At 41.6% G+C, this 18373-nt stretch overlaps 1 protein-coding gene across 1 annotated transcript; it reads left to right on the top strand.

Moving 5' to 3' along the window:
- Positions 1–13: 13 nt before the first annotated feature.
- Positions 14–18368, top strand: LOC139472756 (uncharacterized; the record flags this gene model as incomplete). Its single annotated transcript, XM_071255224.1, has 5 exons — positions 14–35; positions 1037–1056; positions 4322–4717; positions 14681–15053; positions 18091–18368. Coding segments are annotated over 5 exons (1089 nt in total), but the record flags the coding sequence as incomplete, so codon positions are not given.
- Positions 18369–18373: the final 5 nt, after the last annotated feature.

Below are 18373 nucleotides of genomic sequence, written 5' to 3'. Positions count from 1 at the left end.
GCATCGATCCACGCAATTGGGATACGATAACATGTATCAACCAAGTCTGCGAGCCTGACCAAGTCAGCGGGCTTGGCCCCCGTTCCACAAAGCGATCTTAAAGCTACGATTGTCGTAAGTCAGTGTTAAAGAATGGGAGTTACGATCGACTAAGCGCTAAGATCACTTTGTGGAACGGGGCCCTGACCACCCGATCCCGTTAGTCGCCTTTAACGACAAGCATAGTCACCTTTAACGGCAAGCATGGGTTGCTGAAGATATATTCTATCCCGGATCTTCACGGGTCTATAGAACTATATGAAATGAAAAACAAAACTATACATAATGAGAAAAATATATAAAAATGGAAAAACTATAGACCTTTTAGACAGAAGTCGTCCGGGAGGCGGGATTTCCCGATTAAGAGGACCCGGAGAATAGGGTTTCTCTGTGTCTGTGAATAGCGAGTCAAACTGTTTTAAATGACAACACTATATGGAATGAACTATGAACCTATGTAAAATGCATAAACTAGATACAATGAAAACCCTGTATAAAGGGGAAAAAATAATGCAAAAACTATACAAAATGAAGAAACAAAAAATATAAAATAAAATAACAAAAATATATTAAATGCAAACACAATATGAAATGAAAAACTATATCAAATAAAGAAAAAAACAATAAAAATGCAAAAACTATGTAAAATGCCAAACCATATAAAATGCAAAATCTATGTTAAATGAAAAAAAAATATATAAAAAGAAATGATTATGAAACAGAAAAATATAAAGAAACGAAGGTGTTTAGAAATGAATAATACATCCGTCAACCTGTCATAACAAGAAACTTTTATTGTTAAATTATTTCGATTTATCGACATTTTGAATGGAAATCCTCTCAAAATCTCCCAACCGTTGCAAGCGTATGAGCAAGCACATGTAACCTGTCGTTATGATTGCTGAGAGCTCATACCCACTAGCCTAATGTAATCACCATCAATCAGTTACGTAGATGCGAGTCAGTGTCAGCCCCCGGAGGGGAAGCTAAGTCGTACATCCTATGTACTCCGGGCTTGTAAAAAATAACCTTTCTCGCACATTCACAAAAGAAAACAATTCTTTTGAAAGCGCTAAATTAAGAGTGAGTCGAATTTAACGCCTTTATTAATAAACAGTATTCAAGAAATACCACGGCGTGTCAGCTTGATGTGGGAGGATAGCCCGAAGTGATGCAGGCCTCAGGCGTTTAACGCTTTTTTTTGGAACCGGGATTCGAACCTACAAGCATATGTTTCACAGCGAATTGCGGTGCCTTACATGACATATAAGATAATACTAAAAATAGAAAAATAAATAATGATAAAAAAATATAAAGCATGATAAAAAAGGTGGGCCTCGCTTTTAAAAAGACTCGCTTGAATCCAAAGCATACAGTCGTCAGACTCCACATTGTTCTCGGTGCCCTCGCTTGATAAACCCGTGAAGATGCCGGTGTAGAATAGGTCTTCAGCAACCCATACTTGCCGTAAAAGGCGACTATGCTTGTCGTAAGAGGCGACTAACGGGATCGGGTGGTCAGGCTCGCTGACTTGGTTGATGCATGTCATGCCAATTGCGTGGATCGATGCTCATGATCATAAGGACCCTGAACTACTTTTGAATGGCACCCCTGTCAAAGTGGTAAAGGAGGCCTAGTTCTTGTGACTTATTCCAGATGGCCATTTCAGCTTTTTTCACAGCATATTAAATACCTTAAAAACAAATGACTGAAGGCTGTTGATTTGTTGAAAGTCGATTCTAATTTAATACTTGGGAGAGGATCAGTCAACCCTCTTGTACTTGTACAGGTCACTGATCCGCTCTAAACTAAACTGATCCGCTCTAAACTAAACTGATCCGCTCTACCTTGGAGTCTTCACAATACAGTAAACTACGGTTATAAGGAACTCAATTTTAGTTCGTTATAACCGCAGTTCGTTGTAAGCATATACACAACATCTATACAGAAAATGGCCGGGACCAAAAATTAAATTCGTTTTATCCGTCAGTTCGTTATAAGCGTGTTTGTTATAGACGTATTTTACTGTATTTCCCATTCATGGTCTGTATGTGGAGGTGAATGAGTTATTTCTTAAGCAACGTTGTCTAAAATTGTCCTTACAAAGTATCACAATATTGTTTTCTAATCAACCAAATGCAGCTTATGTTTGTGTTTTAATCCTCTTTGTGAAGAACTCTACAATAAAAAAAACATCACCTTATGGAATAAGAATACAATCGCATATTTCTGCTTATGAACTATATACTGATAGTATAGCCCCCACTCAGCGTTTGTCTTCTCCACAATGTTGTAGAGGTGGATCCACCTTAACTAAACTGAAAAAGTCTGAAACAAATCAACTACTTAATGAACAAGAATATAATCAACTAAGATTCCTTATACTACCAATCTATATTTACAGATGGATCCAAGGATGGTGACGCTGTTGCCATCGTCACGCTTGTTGGATCCAGGACTGTATCACAACGACTACCAGATAACTGTTCCATCTTTACAGCCGAAACAAAGGCCATATTTACAGCAAGAGATTATATAAATTAACAATCAAAACATACAGAATGTATTATATTGTCAGGCGACTAACGGGATCGGGTGGTCGGGCTCGCTGACTTGGTTGATACATGTCATCGATCCCAATTTCGTGGATCGATGGTCATGATGTCAATCACTGGATTGTCTAGTCCAGACTCGATTATTTACAGACCAGTGTCATATAGCTGCAATATTGCTGAGTGCAACGTTATACAACAAACAAACAAACAAACAAACAATAATTCGAAACAAAGAACTCTCCAAGTAATTGTGTTCTTTACGAAAGTGGTGACACGTTTTTTCGATTTTATTTCGCTTTTGATATGTAGTGCAGTTTGAACGGTTGGTTTGTTGTTGGTTTGTTGTTTAACGCCGCACTCAGCAATATTCTCTCTCTGTGTGTGTGTTGGGGGTGGGGGGGGTGGCGTTAAATCGTGATGGTGGCGTGACTGCCCCAGATCTATGAGTGATGTTGGCATTTTTTTGCCGTGGGTAAAGGAACAGGAAGTTTGAAAACAGGAGTGGTTTTCACGCGGTCGTCACATGGTCACTGTACTTGTATATATACTCCTGTTTTCATTTCATTTTTACCATATCCTCCTTCAAGGCAATCTTCGTCAACACATCATCCCCAGGTGAGTGAAGCTTTCACAGTTTTTATAGATTTAGATTATTCAATGCTTTGACCACTTCTACTGACATCTTCCGAAGCGGTGTCTCCATGACATCTTAGCCATACAGTGACACATCGCGTTAGGCAATTACAATAGTAATTATAAAAGCTGCCCAAAGATAATTTTGAGTCATAGAACTGTGACACTTCTTTGACCTTATATCTTTCTGTGAGTGACCGTACATGGTCTTTACTAATAGTCCAGCAATATCACGGGGGGCGACGCCATAATTCATTGTACCCGATCCGTGAAGATCCATGCTTCTTGTAAAAGGCGATTATGCCCAATTCGCCAATTCAGCATCCCATGCTTGCCGTAAAAGGCGACTATGCTTGTCGTAAGAGCCGACTAACGGGATCGGAGGGTCAGCCTCTCTGACTTGGTTCACGCATGTCATCGTATCCCAATTGCTTGGATTGATGCTCATGATGTCAGTCATTGGGTTGTCTGGTCCAGACTAGATTATTTACAGATCGCCTTCATATAGCTGGAATATTGCTGAGTTCGGCGTTTAACAACAAATATCAGCATCTAGAAACAATAAAATGGTGCGATGGAGCTGGGCGATTTTCGGAAGACAGCAGAGATTCACTCGAACCCAAACATGGTTACAATATGTGAAATTAATGAGAGTGTTTAATGTCAGAGTTTTGTTGCATAAACATACTCTCTTCATATGATTACAATAAGCACAGACCGCCTCCGTGGTCTAGTGGTAGAGAGTCCGCCCGGAGAGCGGAAGGTCCCGGGTTCGATGCCCGGCCGCGTCATACCAAAAGACGTTAAAAGATGGTACTTGTTGTTACCCTGTCTGGCGCTCGGCATTAAGGGGCTAAAACAAGGACTGGTCGGCTCGGAGTCAGTATACTGTTTCTGTGCGGTGTATTCATGTTAAACTGCGGCATGGTATCTCAATGTGCTCGCACTATAAATCGGCATCAGTCCGGACTAGTACAAGCAGCCACACACACACGTGCATGCACGTCGCTATATAAGTGCAATAATCTTGGACGCGACGTTAAACCCAATTTCATCTCATCTCACCTACAATAAGGACATCAATTATTTTCCAGCAGTCCAGCACCATGAACTCCGTCATTGTCTTGGTAGCATGCCTGGTGGCGGCCGCTGTCGCCGAGCCTATTGGCTACGGTAAGGGTCTTTACGGTGGATTTGGAGGATTGGGATATGGTGGACTTGGAGGATACGGATTAGGCCTCGGACTTGGAGGACTTGGCTACGGAGGGCTTGGAGGACTCGGTTACGGAGGTCTTGGAGGACTCGGTTACGGAGGACTTGGAGGACTCGGTTACGGAGGAATTGGAGGATACGGATTAGGCCTCGGACTTGGAGGACTTGGCTACGGAGGTCTTGGAGGATTCGGTTACGGAGGTCTTGGAGGTTTCGGTCACGGAGGTCTTGGAGCATTCGGAGGTTTTGGAAGTAGGTGGAACCATTCTCGCCTTGACGTATTGAGTATCATTCAGAATTATATCTCCTCGCGTACTAAACGATACACGACATATATCCTGGCGAAAAAGCCAATTGATGAGTTAAACAGAATCACCGAGAAATCCGTGACATGCACGTCAGGTTATTCTTCTTTTAGATATTGCTTAGTCTAACAGATCACCTCTCAGAGTTGTAGTTATAGACATAATCTCCAAGCTGTTTCTGGTGATTGTCACATTCTTTACCAATCTTCTGACCCGTGAAGATCCGGGGTAGAATAGGTCTTCAGCAACCCATGCTTGCTGTAAAAGGCGACTAACGGGATCGGGTGGTCGGGCTCGCTTACATGGTTGATGCACGTCACCGATCCCAACTGCGTGAATCGATGCTCATGATATTTATCACTGGATTGTCTGGTCCAGACTCGATTATTTACAGACCGCCGTCATATAGCTGGAACATTGCTGAGTGCGGCGTTAAACAACAACCAACGCCACCACCAACAACAACAACCAATCTTCTTTTTCTTTACAGGACATTATTAATCTAACAACCTGACGATGTTGATGAAGACCAACGAACCTGACCTACCATACACGTTTGTATACGTGGCCTGAATGTATGAACTGTGATGACGTCGACCTTGAATAAAGCGCGCACGCAACATTATATCTTCTCGTTCTTCATTCACGCGTTATTTCTAAATATACTTTTACTTACAAGGATAGGTGGCCCAGTCCATTCGCTGTACAGAGTTGTGCCCCTTATGCGTGTCGCATCCCATGAGCCTGTGTTCGAGTTCTGGTTCGACACGTTTTCGTTTGAAACATGGGCATTGGTTTGATTGATTGGTTTGTTGTTTTACGCCGCACTCAGCAATATTCCAGCTATATGACGGCGGTCTGTAAATAATCGAGTCTGGACCAGACAATCCAGTGATTGATATCATGAGCATCGATCCACGCAATTGGGATCGATGACCTGCATCAACCAAGTCAGCGAGCCTGACCACCCGATCCCGTTAGTCGCCTTTTACGACAAGCATAAGTATGACGCGGGCGGGGATCGACCCCCGTGTCCTTCCGCTCTCCGGGGGGACGCTCTACCACTAGACCACGGAGACGGTCTGACAGTCATGACTGTCCGTGCTAACTACAGACCACCAGACCCCTAAACAAGTACTTGCAGAGGCTAACGAATGTCAACAACGTTGCCAGTGGCTTATCAGCGTATCAGCTTCATGTTGAAGGAAAGCCCCCAAATGATGCAAATTGCACACATGTACAATTTGTGCCAAACTCAAGTGTTTTGGTATTGTTCAGACATAACAAATCATGATCATTGCTAATCTGGGATTCGAACCACGATGATAAAATTCGGCCAAGGAAATGGCAGCGTCTAAGACGACTTGGTGAGGACCCACCCATCTCTCTCTGTAGTAGCTGGTATTGTAATGGTTTGTCAGAAGGAAAGACCGGATCCTTGAGGATTGTGAGGTGTCTATGTTAAGGATGGTTTTTCCAAAGGACATTGACATTGAAAAGTAAATGATTACTTACATTTCCAAAATGCAATTAAAATGAAAGCAAAGAGACAATGAAAACGTTTCCGTCGGGAAACGAACTCGGAATCTTCAGCCTCTCACCTGTGGTCGGTGAAGTTTTACGAAGATATGTGTTCGTAGGGTGATACAGTGTGATTATTTTATGCTCGCTTCGGTTGCTTTTGTCAGCTGCGATGAATGAGTGAGTGAGTGAGTATGGTTTTACGCCGCTTTTAGCAATATTCCAGCAATATCACGGCGGGGGACACCAGAAATGGGCTTCAAACATTGTACCCATGTCGGGAATCGAACCCGGGTCTTCGGCATGACGAGCGAACGCTTTAACCACTAGGCTACCCGACCGCCCCTGCGATGAATGAACATGGACAATCTAAAATCTTCTAAAAGTAACTGTGTTTCATATAACGATCAATAAAAATAAACTTATTGTGAAATTAAACAATGCATCTTTTAAAATATATTTATGAAAGCATCTCACTGACTTTTAGGTCGTTTCTTGGGAGCATGATAGTCGCACGCTTTTCCTTTTAATGCGCACAAGGTGAATAAACCGAAAATAACGAGTGAGTGAGTGAGTTTGGTTTTACGCCGCTTTTAGCAATATTCCAGCAATATCACGGCGGGAGACATCAGACACCACGGTGTACCCATGTCGGGATTCGAACCCGGGTCTTCGGCGTGACGAGCGAACGCTTTAACCACTAGGCTACCCGACCGTCCCCGTAAATAACGCTTAATTAATGCCACGGCTCGCTGAAAATCAACGTCGTGGGTATGCTGCAAAACGAAACGGCGCAAACCGAAGTTGCTAGGTATTTTAATGTTCATCGAAACACAATATTATCTAGTTGTCTACAGCATTGCAACACTCATGACTTGCCACGGTCTGTCGACGACGCGTGACGTTACGCCAACAAGACAACCATATTCGGTTGGTGCATCCTCGGAATCGATGCCAAGCTGTCACATTACCAGCCCGGACAATTCCTGGGTTGAGACCAATTAGTGGCCGAACAATCAGTTGAGGAAGCACAACATCCTGCGACACGCCCAATTTTGCGTCCACGCCATCGTCACGCCAAGCGTGGTTTTGACAGCCTCTGAGAATCAGAAGACTAGACTGGGACAGTATACTGTTCACAGATGAGTCCGGGTTTCTTCATGACAGCCCTGATGGTTGCGTAATTGTCAACACCGTCTACAGGAGTCCAAGGGAAGGTTTTAGTGATGCTTTCGGTATGGGTTGGCTATACACGTCTTGGAGTGAGTGAGTGAGTTGGGTTTAACGCCACTTTTGACAGTACTCCAGTCATATCACGGCGTGTCAGCTTAATGTGGGAGGAAAGCCTGAAGTGATGCAGGCCTCAGACGTTTACCACTTCGGCGAAACCTAGAAACATAATCGGGGCGAACCAGGATTCGAACCCACAATCATAGGTTTCTGGCGTGCCTAAGGGACGCAACTTCGCACATCGAATCGCGGCGCCTTAGACGACTGAGCCACCCGTGTCCCCGGCTAGTCACGTCTTGGAGAACACAAATCATTGTAAATGGCAATGTGACTGAAGTACTCTTCCGGGATAGCATACAAGGTGACAAGTTTCACCAGCCACCTGTTTAAAAATCCCTCAATCTATACTGAGAGCTCAAAGTGCGTTTGAGAGAGCGAGAGAGAGAGAGAGAGAGGGAAAACAGTTCTGTGAAAACATACTTTAAAAATTAAAATTTCAACTTACGAACATATACAAATGTAGGCAAACGCACGCACACGAACACACAAACCTATATAAAGCAAACAAATACATTTGACTTCCGTTCATATCATTCATGTTCTCCTCCGGGTGTTACAGCCTCTGTAGGATGCTCCATCCTGGTGCCACAGGATCTGATCCACGGTCCTGTGTACCTTGATACCTATCTCCAAGCTATTGCAATACGTCTTACTTGGCACGTTGCATTTATTGTGTTCCCTATATATTCCTCCCTCCTCTAATCTTAATTTTTCTGAGGACCGCCTCCGTGGTCTAGTGGTAGAGAGTCCGCCCGGAGAGCGGAAGGTCCGGGGTTCGATCCCCGGCCGCGTCATACTAAATGACGCTAAAAGATGGTACTTGTTGTTACCCTGTCTGGCGCTCGGCATTAAGGGGCTAAAACAGGGACTACACCTGTGTTATAAAACTCCTAATGAAGAGTTGTTTCAAGACAAATCTAACCTGTTCCACCGCTGGGATTTCGGATTTAACATTAAAGCCGCTTATAATAATTGTGTTCTTATTTCTCCTTTTCGGCTTTTGTCTTCTCCTCTTCTCTCACACACTCACACAAACATATACGGACGCACACACGCACTCACTCACACATATATACTCACAAACACGCGCGATCACACGCACACATACACACACGAACGCATACATGCACGCACGCACACATTCACACACGCACGCATACACGCACACACACATACACGCACGCACACATACACACACGCACGCATACATGCACGCATACACAAAGTACAACCCTATACTTGACTTGACAAATCCACAAAGCTACAGTTGTCATCAAATACCATACACTCGCACACATGCTCACACACACGCACGCACACACGCAAGCACACATGAAAACATAGTACAGTGCTATACTACACTTGACAAATCCAAAGCTACAGTTTTCATCTAATACCATACAACAATGAATATACTCGTGAAGATTCCGGGGTAGAATAGGTCTTCAGCAACCCATGCTTGTCGTAAAAGGCGACTAACGGGATCTGGTGGTCAGGCTCGCTGACTTGGTTGATACACGATATGGCGTCGGCCTGTATTAAATCGAGTCTTTACCAGACAATCCAGTGATTGATATCATGAGCATCGATAAACGCAAATTGGATCGATGACATGCATCAACCAACTCTTTTGTCGGTGAGTATATATTCATGGTGAGGCAGTTGTTTTCTTTGTTAATGTCTCGTTTATGGTACAAGAAGTGTTTAATAATCTTTAACTTAACAAACGCATGGCATTTGTTGACAACAAAACAACTCTGTTATTGGTTTTGTTTGTTTGTTGTTAACGCCGCACCCAGCAACATTCCAGCAATATTATTACGACAAGCATTATCGCATTTTACAGCACGCATGGGTTGCTGAAAACCTGTCCTAACCCGGGTCTTGTGGGCTATTAACTCTGGAACAGGGAGCGCGGTACCAACATATGGACAAGTCAAGTACTCAATCAATTATTTATTGCGGTTGTAAAACTTCAAGCCAACGGAGATATAAATAACAGGCAACAAATATAATTTAAGCTTTGAGTACTACATCATTTCAAATAAGTTAAAGGTATGGGGGGAGAGAGAGAGAGAGAGAGAGAGAGAGAGAGAGAGAGAGAGAGAGAGAGAGAGAGAGAGAGAGAGAGAGAGAGAAATATAATCGGGGCGAACCGGGATTCGAACCCAACAATCACAGGTTTCTGGCGAGAGAGAAATGGATTGTTGAATGAACTGTTATTTACACAAATCTTGCATTAGTACACATAACATATTGGACTTCATTATACGTAACAAACTGACCTGCATTGCCGTATAATTATAACCGATGTTTACATCGGTAGGTATGTTATTAACAATAGTGTTAAGGCTGTGAAACATAATATGGCTGATGACAAGGTGTATCCCACGAGAAATGATATTCATTTTCTACGGTGGCCCATAAGGGACATGGAGTCTATTTTTCAATATTTTGATATTTCACTCGCTGTTATCGTAACCTTTTGCAAATTAACACGATTTAACATACAAATATGTGATAGATAATGTATAAAGAAGATATTGAATCGCTGAAAAGTGTAGCGAAAATGTCAAAAACTAAAATGCAATGTCAAAAACAAAAGCGAAAAGGTCAAAGACTAAAATAAAGAATACATTTCTGTTTTCTGTATTTTCATTTTAGTTTTTGACATTTTTGCTTTTGTTTTTGACATTTCGTGTTTGTTTTTGACATTTTCATTTTAGTTTTTGACCTTTTCGTTTTTGACATTTCCTTTTTAGATTTTAGCATTTTCGCTTCACATTTCAGCGATTCAATAGGAACTTGAAAGTACATTTTCCATGTTTTTTGTTGATTTTATACATGATTTATCACATATTGTTATGACAAATTGTGTAAATTTGCAAAAGTTTTCGATAAAAGTAAGTGAAATATCAAAATATTGAAAAACAGACTCAATGTCCCTTATGGGTCACCGTAATTTTCATAGCTTATAGTCAAAGACCACCAGTTTCTGGTGTTCCAGGTACAAAATGTTTCAAAAACCTCCAAGGGTCTCCCAGCCCGTAAATATAACGTCACTGCAATTCCCGTTTTTCCCCAGGCCACAGGCCACGCGGAAGTCCATGTATGTCTCCAGGTCAATGACCTTGACGCCTAAAGACTACTTAATGAGGGAGCATTAAGGTCAGCATGGTAAGTGCTTGAGCGAGAAATATACATCTTATCTAATCCCCTGTCAGCCTTAGTCACGACGCCTGGACGCTTTAAACACTTGCCAAAGTCATCGCCCTTTGGAGCCGTGAGGATCCGGATTATAAATAGGTCTTCAGCAACCCATGCTTGCCGTAAAAGGCGACTATGCTTGTCGTAAAAGGCGACTATGCTTGTCGACTAACGGGATAGGGTGGTCAGGTTCGCTGACTTGGTTGACGCATGTCATCGTGTCCCAATTGCGTGGATCGATGCTCATGATATCAATCACTTGATGTCTGGTCCAGACTCGATTATTTACAGACCGCCGTCATTTACGTGGAATATTGCGGGATACGGCGTTATACAACAAACAAAACGACTCTGATTTTTACAATTTCGATTGACCTTATTCCACAGGGTTCATTTTCAGTATTGTTCATGCACGTCCGCCCCAGATCAAAAGAACCCTTACGAATCTGACAAGCCTGGTCAGAAGCAGTTTCTGATAATGTACATGGGATAGAAACAGTCCAGGTCAACAAACTTAACACGACATTAATATATGTGTGGTATCAATATCAAGGATGCAAATATGTAATAAACTCTCAAATAATAATGGTTGTATTTAGCTGGGTTTGAATGGATTTAGTTTGAATGCTGATCATGTCTCAGTTTATTTTCGTCATTCACTATCCCTGTTCTGAAACATACATATACATACATATAAGCTGAAGCTATACCACAGGCCCCCAGATTCAGCTTGTCGGCAAATAACAAGCCCTCTTTTCTATCCTCTCATTCACGTTCTCAGTTGGCTAGTCACATTGAGTGAGTTGGGTTTAACGCCGCTTTTAACAGTATTCCTGTTATATCACGGCGTGTCAGCTTAATGTGGGAGGAAAGCCTGAAGTCTCAGACGTTTACCACTTCGGTGAAATCACGAGCACGGGTATGGTGCTGACAAACCTAGAAACATAATCAGGCGAACCGGGACTCGAACCCACAATCATAGGTTTCTGGTGTGCCCAAGGGACGCAACTCTGCAAAGCGAATAATATAATATGTAGTGAGATTCACATAAATGTTCTGTCTGTCTGTTTGCTAGCATTAAGTATGGCCTCGTGAAAACGCTTATGAGAGACTCGTGTAGCTGTCAATATGGGCATGTCTTTTTTTGCTTGTTTATTTAAAAAAAATTAACGCCGCACCCAGCAAGAATTTCAGCTATATGACGTCCATCTGTAAATAATCGGATCTGGACCAGACAATCAAGTGATTGACATAATAAACATCGATCAACGCAATTGGGATACAATGACATCCGTCAACCAGGTCAGCGGGCCTGACCACCCGATCCACATTTTGACAGTAAACCCCAACACAAACAAACTGTACTGTACGTACGCGTGGAATTGCATGCCTCTTCAACTACTTCCATGCGGCAAGCATGGGTTGCTGAAGACCTATTCTAACCCGGATCTTCACGTTTTGCTCGTATTTTGTAGATGATTTGTTTTATTATAACATAAAATAACCCGTATCGCGTAAAGAGCTAGAAGTTGGTTTAAAAATAATAATTGCTCTTGGAAAAATATTCTATGTATAATGTTTGAATGTATGAATGTTAAATTTGATCTCGTCGCAAAATTGATGAGGCCATCTTAAATATCAACTCACTCACTCATCCATCACACCCACTTCCCAATGGTATAGGTCAGCTGAAGCCACGCCATATGATACAGTTAGAAAAACGCGGAAGAATATATAAAACCTACAGTGTATCACAATTTTGGATAGCTATGGCTACATACTATAATGGTCAAATGTAACTCGCATTTCAATGTTTCAGATGGATGAGTGATGTATGCTAAATATTGCCGTTGGTCAAAACAAATGATGAACGATGGCTCCAGGAAATTGAACACACAGGAGTGGCGTACACACCCTGATCACGTGTTTGTCACGTGACTACTACACGTGTATATATCACCCTGCCACAGCTGTATCTTTCTACATCCAACTCAAGACATTCTTCGTCGACCCATCTACAGACTCAGGTGAGTGATCGCCTTTACATTTTTACATGCTATTTGTTTATCAATTTACTACTTTCAATTTTAGGCCTCAAACACATAACGTGTATTCAAGCATTCAATGCCTCAGTTGAAGTCTTATGGTATCCATGTGGTGGACATGTCCAAATTTAACGCTTCAGTGACCAAATTATGTCTCATTCTATTCCCTATTTGGGCTTGTATCATATGATCGCCTGCTTGTTACTGTGACGTGCTATTCGATATGTTTTCCACCTCTTCGCGAACACCTAATTCCTATTGTGATTGTGAGGTCCAGGGTAGAATAGATCTTCAGCAACCCATGCTTGCCGTAATAAGCGACCAACAGGATCGGGTGGTCAGGCTCGCTGACTTGGTTGATGCATGTCATCGAATCCCAAATGCGTGGATCGATGCTCAATATATTAATCACTGGGTTGTCTGGTCCAGATTCGATTATTTACAGACCGCCGTCATATAGCTGGAATATTGCAGTGTGCGGCGTTAAACAACAAACAAACAAACAAACAAACAAAACAAACCTGTGGCTTTACTCCCACATCAAACTGAAACGCCTTGATGTAACTGAAATAGGGTTCAAAGTTCAAAGAACACAACTCAGCCACTCATGATCTCGCTGTTTTAATTGACCTCGGATGAAGATGCTGACGTGATAGCGCACTGGTTAACGTAAACCTATCGTTTGATTGCTTGTGACACATAAGGCCTGCGTTTTATTACAATCTATTCTTTTTTATCTCATTTACAAGGTTTAAGTGACAAGACGGAAAACTGTTTGGAAAATATATGCAAATGTTTTGCTAGCTATGGAATACAGGCGTCTTATCTGACATATTCCTTTGTCATGCTGGTGTGCGCCAATGTTGATTCTGAATCCATTTCTTTTGTTTTTATTCAAAATGAAGTAAAATAACAAATCAAGAGTAACTGTGACAGATGTTTAGTTTCACTTTTAACTGTTTAATATTAAAATTATTTATGCTCTAGCATATTTGCGATATAAAACGTCAACGCCAGAGAATAACCATCCTCGATTTTCGACCCGAAACATATTCCATTGGGCTTAAAAGCGAATCCAGGTGTTCTCGAAAATGGTAGACATTTCCTGTACAAATACAAGCAGGTTGACAAAACTTAATTTACCATTCAGAGTAATAATCTTATTGTGATGATTGTATTCTCTGTTTAAATGTTTCTATACAAAATCTTTTTATTACAAATACCTTGGAATTGTCATGCTAGAATAGAATCAACACAGGAAACCAAGATATTATTTAGAATCAATTTATGTTTCCTTATTTTAGCCATAAGCCTTGATTTTCTTGGAGTTTGTAATGATAAAACATCAATATAGAGCCACTGAATTACATGACAATGCCAGTACAGTATGTCTTGGCGTAAATACATGGAGTGTGTGAGTGAGTGAGTTAGTATCGTTTAACGCCGCTTTTAGCAATATTCCAGCAATATCACGGCGTGACGAGCGAACGCTTTAACCACTAGGCTACCCGAGCGCCCAAATACATGGAGACGACCACGTATATTTCAGTGTCGACTGTATGATGTAAACGACAAACCCTTTCCATTGCCATGATACACCTCTGTCAGAGGCAGAGTTCACTGTATGATTCCGACGTAAGCATAAACGTGTGTTTATGATCAGCTATATTGATAGCAGTTATATATCTTCGGCTTGATATATTCACACAAATTCTAATGCCCGGGTTCGATTCTCAAAACTAACACAATATGTAAGTTATATGAGTGTTAAATAAACGCGGAAATTATTTCATATTTACCTAAATGTCACATTCTTGTCGAAAAAGCTCGCCTTGTTAATAAAATTAAATCAATGATTCCAATTATTTTCCAGCAAGCCAGCACCATGAACTCCGTCATTATCTTGGTAGCATGCCTGGTGGCGGCCGCTGTCGCCGAGCCTATTGGCTACGGTAAGGGTCTTTACGGTGGATTTGGAGGATTAGGAGGAGGATTGGGATATGGTGGACTTGGAGGATACGGATTAGGCCTCGGACTTGGAGGACTTGGAGGATTTGGAGGACTTGGAGGATACGGAGGACTTGGATACGGAGGACTTGGAGGATTCGGAGGACTTGGAGGATACGGAGGACTTGGAGGATTCGGAGGACTAGGATACGGAGGACTTGGAGGATTCGGAGGACTTGGATACGGAGGTCTTGGAGGACTCGGAGGGTTTGGAGGAATCGGAGGTTTTGGAAAATATAGTAAGTGGCACTGTAGTCTCCTTGATGAATTTACTGAATTTCCAAATTATGCTTACACTGTACATGTACCAGTATGTCTTACACCACAATGCAGATACATCTTCATGGCCACTTCAGATGACTACAGTATAACTGTTACATGGAGAATGTTCTGTCCAAACAATCCCATTGATCGCACAGAAAAGAACATATTTTAACATGTAAGTCAGGTTATTCTCCCTTTGAACGTTGCTGCTCCAGATGTGGTCCAACAGATCGTCTGTCAGAGTTGCAGGTGCAGACACAATCCCCAAGCAGTTAAATAACTGATTGTCATACTTTACCAATCTTTTCTTTCTTTTCAGGACATTATTAATCTAACAACCTGACGATGTTGATAAAGACGATGAACGTGCACCACCAAGCACGTTTGTACATATAGCCTTCTGAATGTATAAACTGTGATGACGTCGACCTTGAATAAAGCGCGCATGCAACATGAAACCATCTAGTTCTTCCTTAAAACTTCCATTGCCTACAATAAGGTGCAGAGAGGTTCCAAGAATTATAGACAGCCTCCGTGGTCTAGTGGTAAAGCGTCCGCCCGGAGAGCGGAAGGTCCGAGGTTCGATCCCTGTCATACCAAAAGCCGTTAAAAGATGGTACTTGTTGTAACCCTGCCTGGCCCTCGGCATTAAGGGGCAAAAACAAGGACTGGTCGGCTCGGAGTCCGTATACTGTGTCAGAGTGGGGTATTCATGTTAAACTGCGGCATGGTATCTCAGTGAGCTAGCACTATAAATCGGCATCAGTCCGGAGTAGTACAAGCAGCCACACACACACACATGCATGCACGTCGCTATATAAGTGCAATAATCTTGGGCGTGGCGTTAAACCCCATTTCACCTCGCCTCCAAGAAGTATATGTTTGTTTGTGTGGGTGCTGTGTAGTGTTCCTGCAATGTTCCTGCTATACGACGGCAAACCTATAAATAATCGAGCCTTGACCAGACAATGCATCATGTCATCATCATAATGTGTGCTATTTTCCACCTTAATATCATATAAAACACGAACTAACGAAATTCACAACATTGATGGAAGCAGATGAAACTCTATTACAGCATTTTCACTGAAAATAGTTATCACCGCTAATTGGAAACTTGGGATAATACCCGATCAGAACATTATGATTTATAACAAGTGTCAATGCAAATTGGAAGCTTGGGATAAAACCTCATAGCAACAGTTTTACTTATAACAAGTGTCACTGCAAATTGGATGCTTGGGATTAAATCCCATGAGAGCATTCTAACTTATAAAAAGTGTCACTGTAAGTTGGACACTTGGGATAATACCCAACAAGAGCATTTATTCTCAGAACATGAGATACAATTATATACAATTTTTAATCTGTACAAAATTACAACAGTTAACAAGAATAATAGAATTGGAATACGTTGTTTCTACTACAATTTACAAATTATAATTTACACATGTTGAAGGAATTTAGATAGGCCTTTCAGATCTCTTACACTGTTAGTGGTCAAAGGTTTCTTAAATTGAGACAGGTTTGGAAACATAAGATGTTGTTTATTTTAGAGTATCGCTTTTGGAGAAAAGCGTCCCATCGATATATTTATAATGAAATAATGCGACAAAACCCTTTCTTTATCCAATAGAAATCTCTGCATTAAGCCTAGCCGATTGTACGATTCTGGCTGTCATAAGCATGTGTACATGAATTACTATCAAATAGTAATGACACCCGTCACAAACACATGCAAAGGCAAGTCACTTGTTCACCTAAAAAAGCACGGGAACATATGGTACAAGTAAAAATAGGGAATTGCATCGGACATCATTTTTATCACTGATGCGTCAAATTTGGAAATGTGGATGGTCTTCCCTGGGAATGTTCAGCCATCGATCAGTTAATATATGGGTAATATATGAATAGTAGTTCTGAATTTTAATAAAGAGAGAAATATTGATTTTGAGAGCAATATATATTTCTCAAATGAAGGTTGATTCTTCATGTACTTGTAGTACTTAGTATGAGGCACACTTCTTTATGAATAGTGTACATGTATTTGTAAAGTATTTGGGACGGTTTATGATACACTTCTGTTGAAGCAAAGACGCAAGTGACTTTTGCGACATGCTGGTGACTCAGTAAACACACATGGCTGCAGTTCATTTGGCACATAAGATCTCCAGTTCTTCATTCTACGGGTGTATGTGTGTGTGTGGGGTGGGTGGGTGGGTGGGGGGGGGGGGTATTTTGCGGGTAGGGTGATGATGACAGTGGGATTGGGGTACTGGGTGGTGGATGGTATACGGGTCTTATATGTCCTGGATGCTTACAACAAAAGTCATCGTGGTGTGTTGCGCAGCTTAACAATACACGACCACTATTGCATCAACATTATAATATTAAGATAATTGGAATTTGAAAAGCAAACTGCAACAGAAAAGAATCTTTCACATCCTCATTCCAAACACAGAGTTATCATAATCATCATATCACATCTTACCCATGTTTACATCATATAGAACACGGGCCAGCGAGAATCACAAGAATGATAAAACCAGATGGAAGTACAGAATAGCATTATAACTGACAAGTAACACGGCATATTGGACGCATATTGGACCGCATAGGAGCATTTTAACTTGGTGGGTGGTGTAAGGGGCTTATGTTTCCTTGATGCTTACAACAAACGCTATTTAGGTGTATTCCGTAGCCTCTTGTCAAAACTTAACAATACATAACTTCTATCGTATCAACATTATAATACTATATGCTATTTTTGGAATTAAAAAAGCAAACTGCAATGGAAAAAAATCCTTTGCATCCTCATTCTAAACCCATTGGACCCACTGACCGTCTCTCATCTTCCTGCTCGTCACATGTAGGGGGAGCCTGGTGGTAACTCATATAGTCCACACATGGCTAAAATTTCTCGTTGTGATTTTGCTGAAAGCGACGTAAAACCATACTTACTCACTCATCATTGGCGCATGCGTCAACTATTTCAACACAGACTATTTACAGGGTATCAAAGAAAAAAGAGTAGTGAGAGTGCTGATATGTTCTTACATTTTGACTCGGATACTGAGGACTCGGACACGGAGGACTTAGAGGACTACGATACTGAGGACTTGGTTACGGAGGATTTGGAAAAGGAGATCTTGGATAAGGAGGACTCGGTAATGAGGACATGGAGGATTTCAGGACTGGGATACGGAGTACTTGGATACGGAGTATTTGGAGGACTGGGATACGGAGGACTCGGATACGGAGGACGTGGAGAACTTGAAGGACTTTGCTAGGGAAG

Source organism: Haliotis cracherodii, unplaced genomic scaffold, assembly GCF_022045235.1.
Source record: "Haliotis cracherodii isolate W230 unplaced genomic scaffold, xgHalCrac1.p SCAF_25, whole genome shotgun sequence".
In the NCBI taxonomy this organism is placed as follows: domain Eukaryota; kingdom Metazoa; phylum Mollusca; class Gastropoda; order Lepetellida; family Haliotidae; genus Haliotis; species Haliotis cracherodii.
The sequence above is the reverse complement of the archived record's forward strand: the minus strand, read 5'-3'. Positions and strand labels throughout refer to the sequence as shown.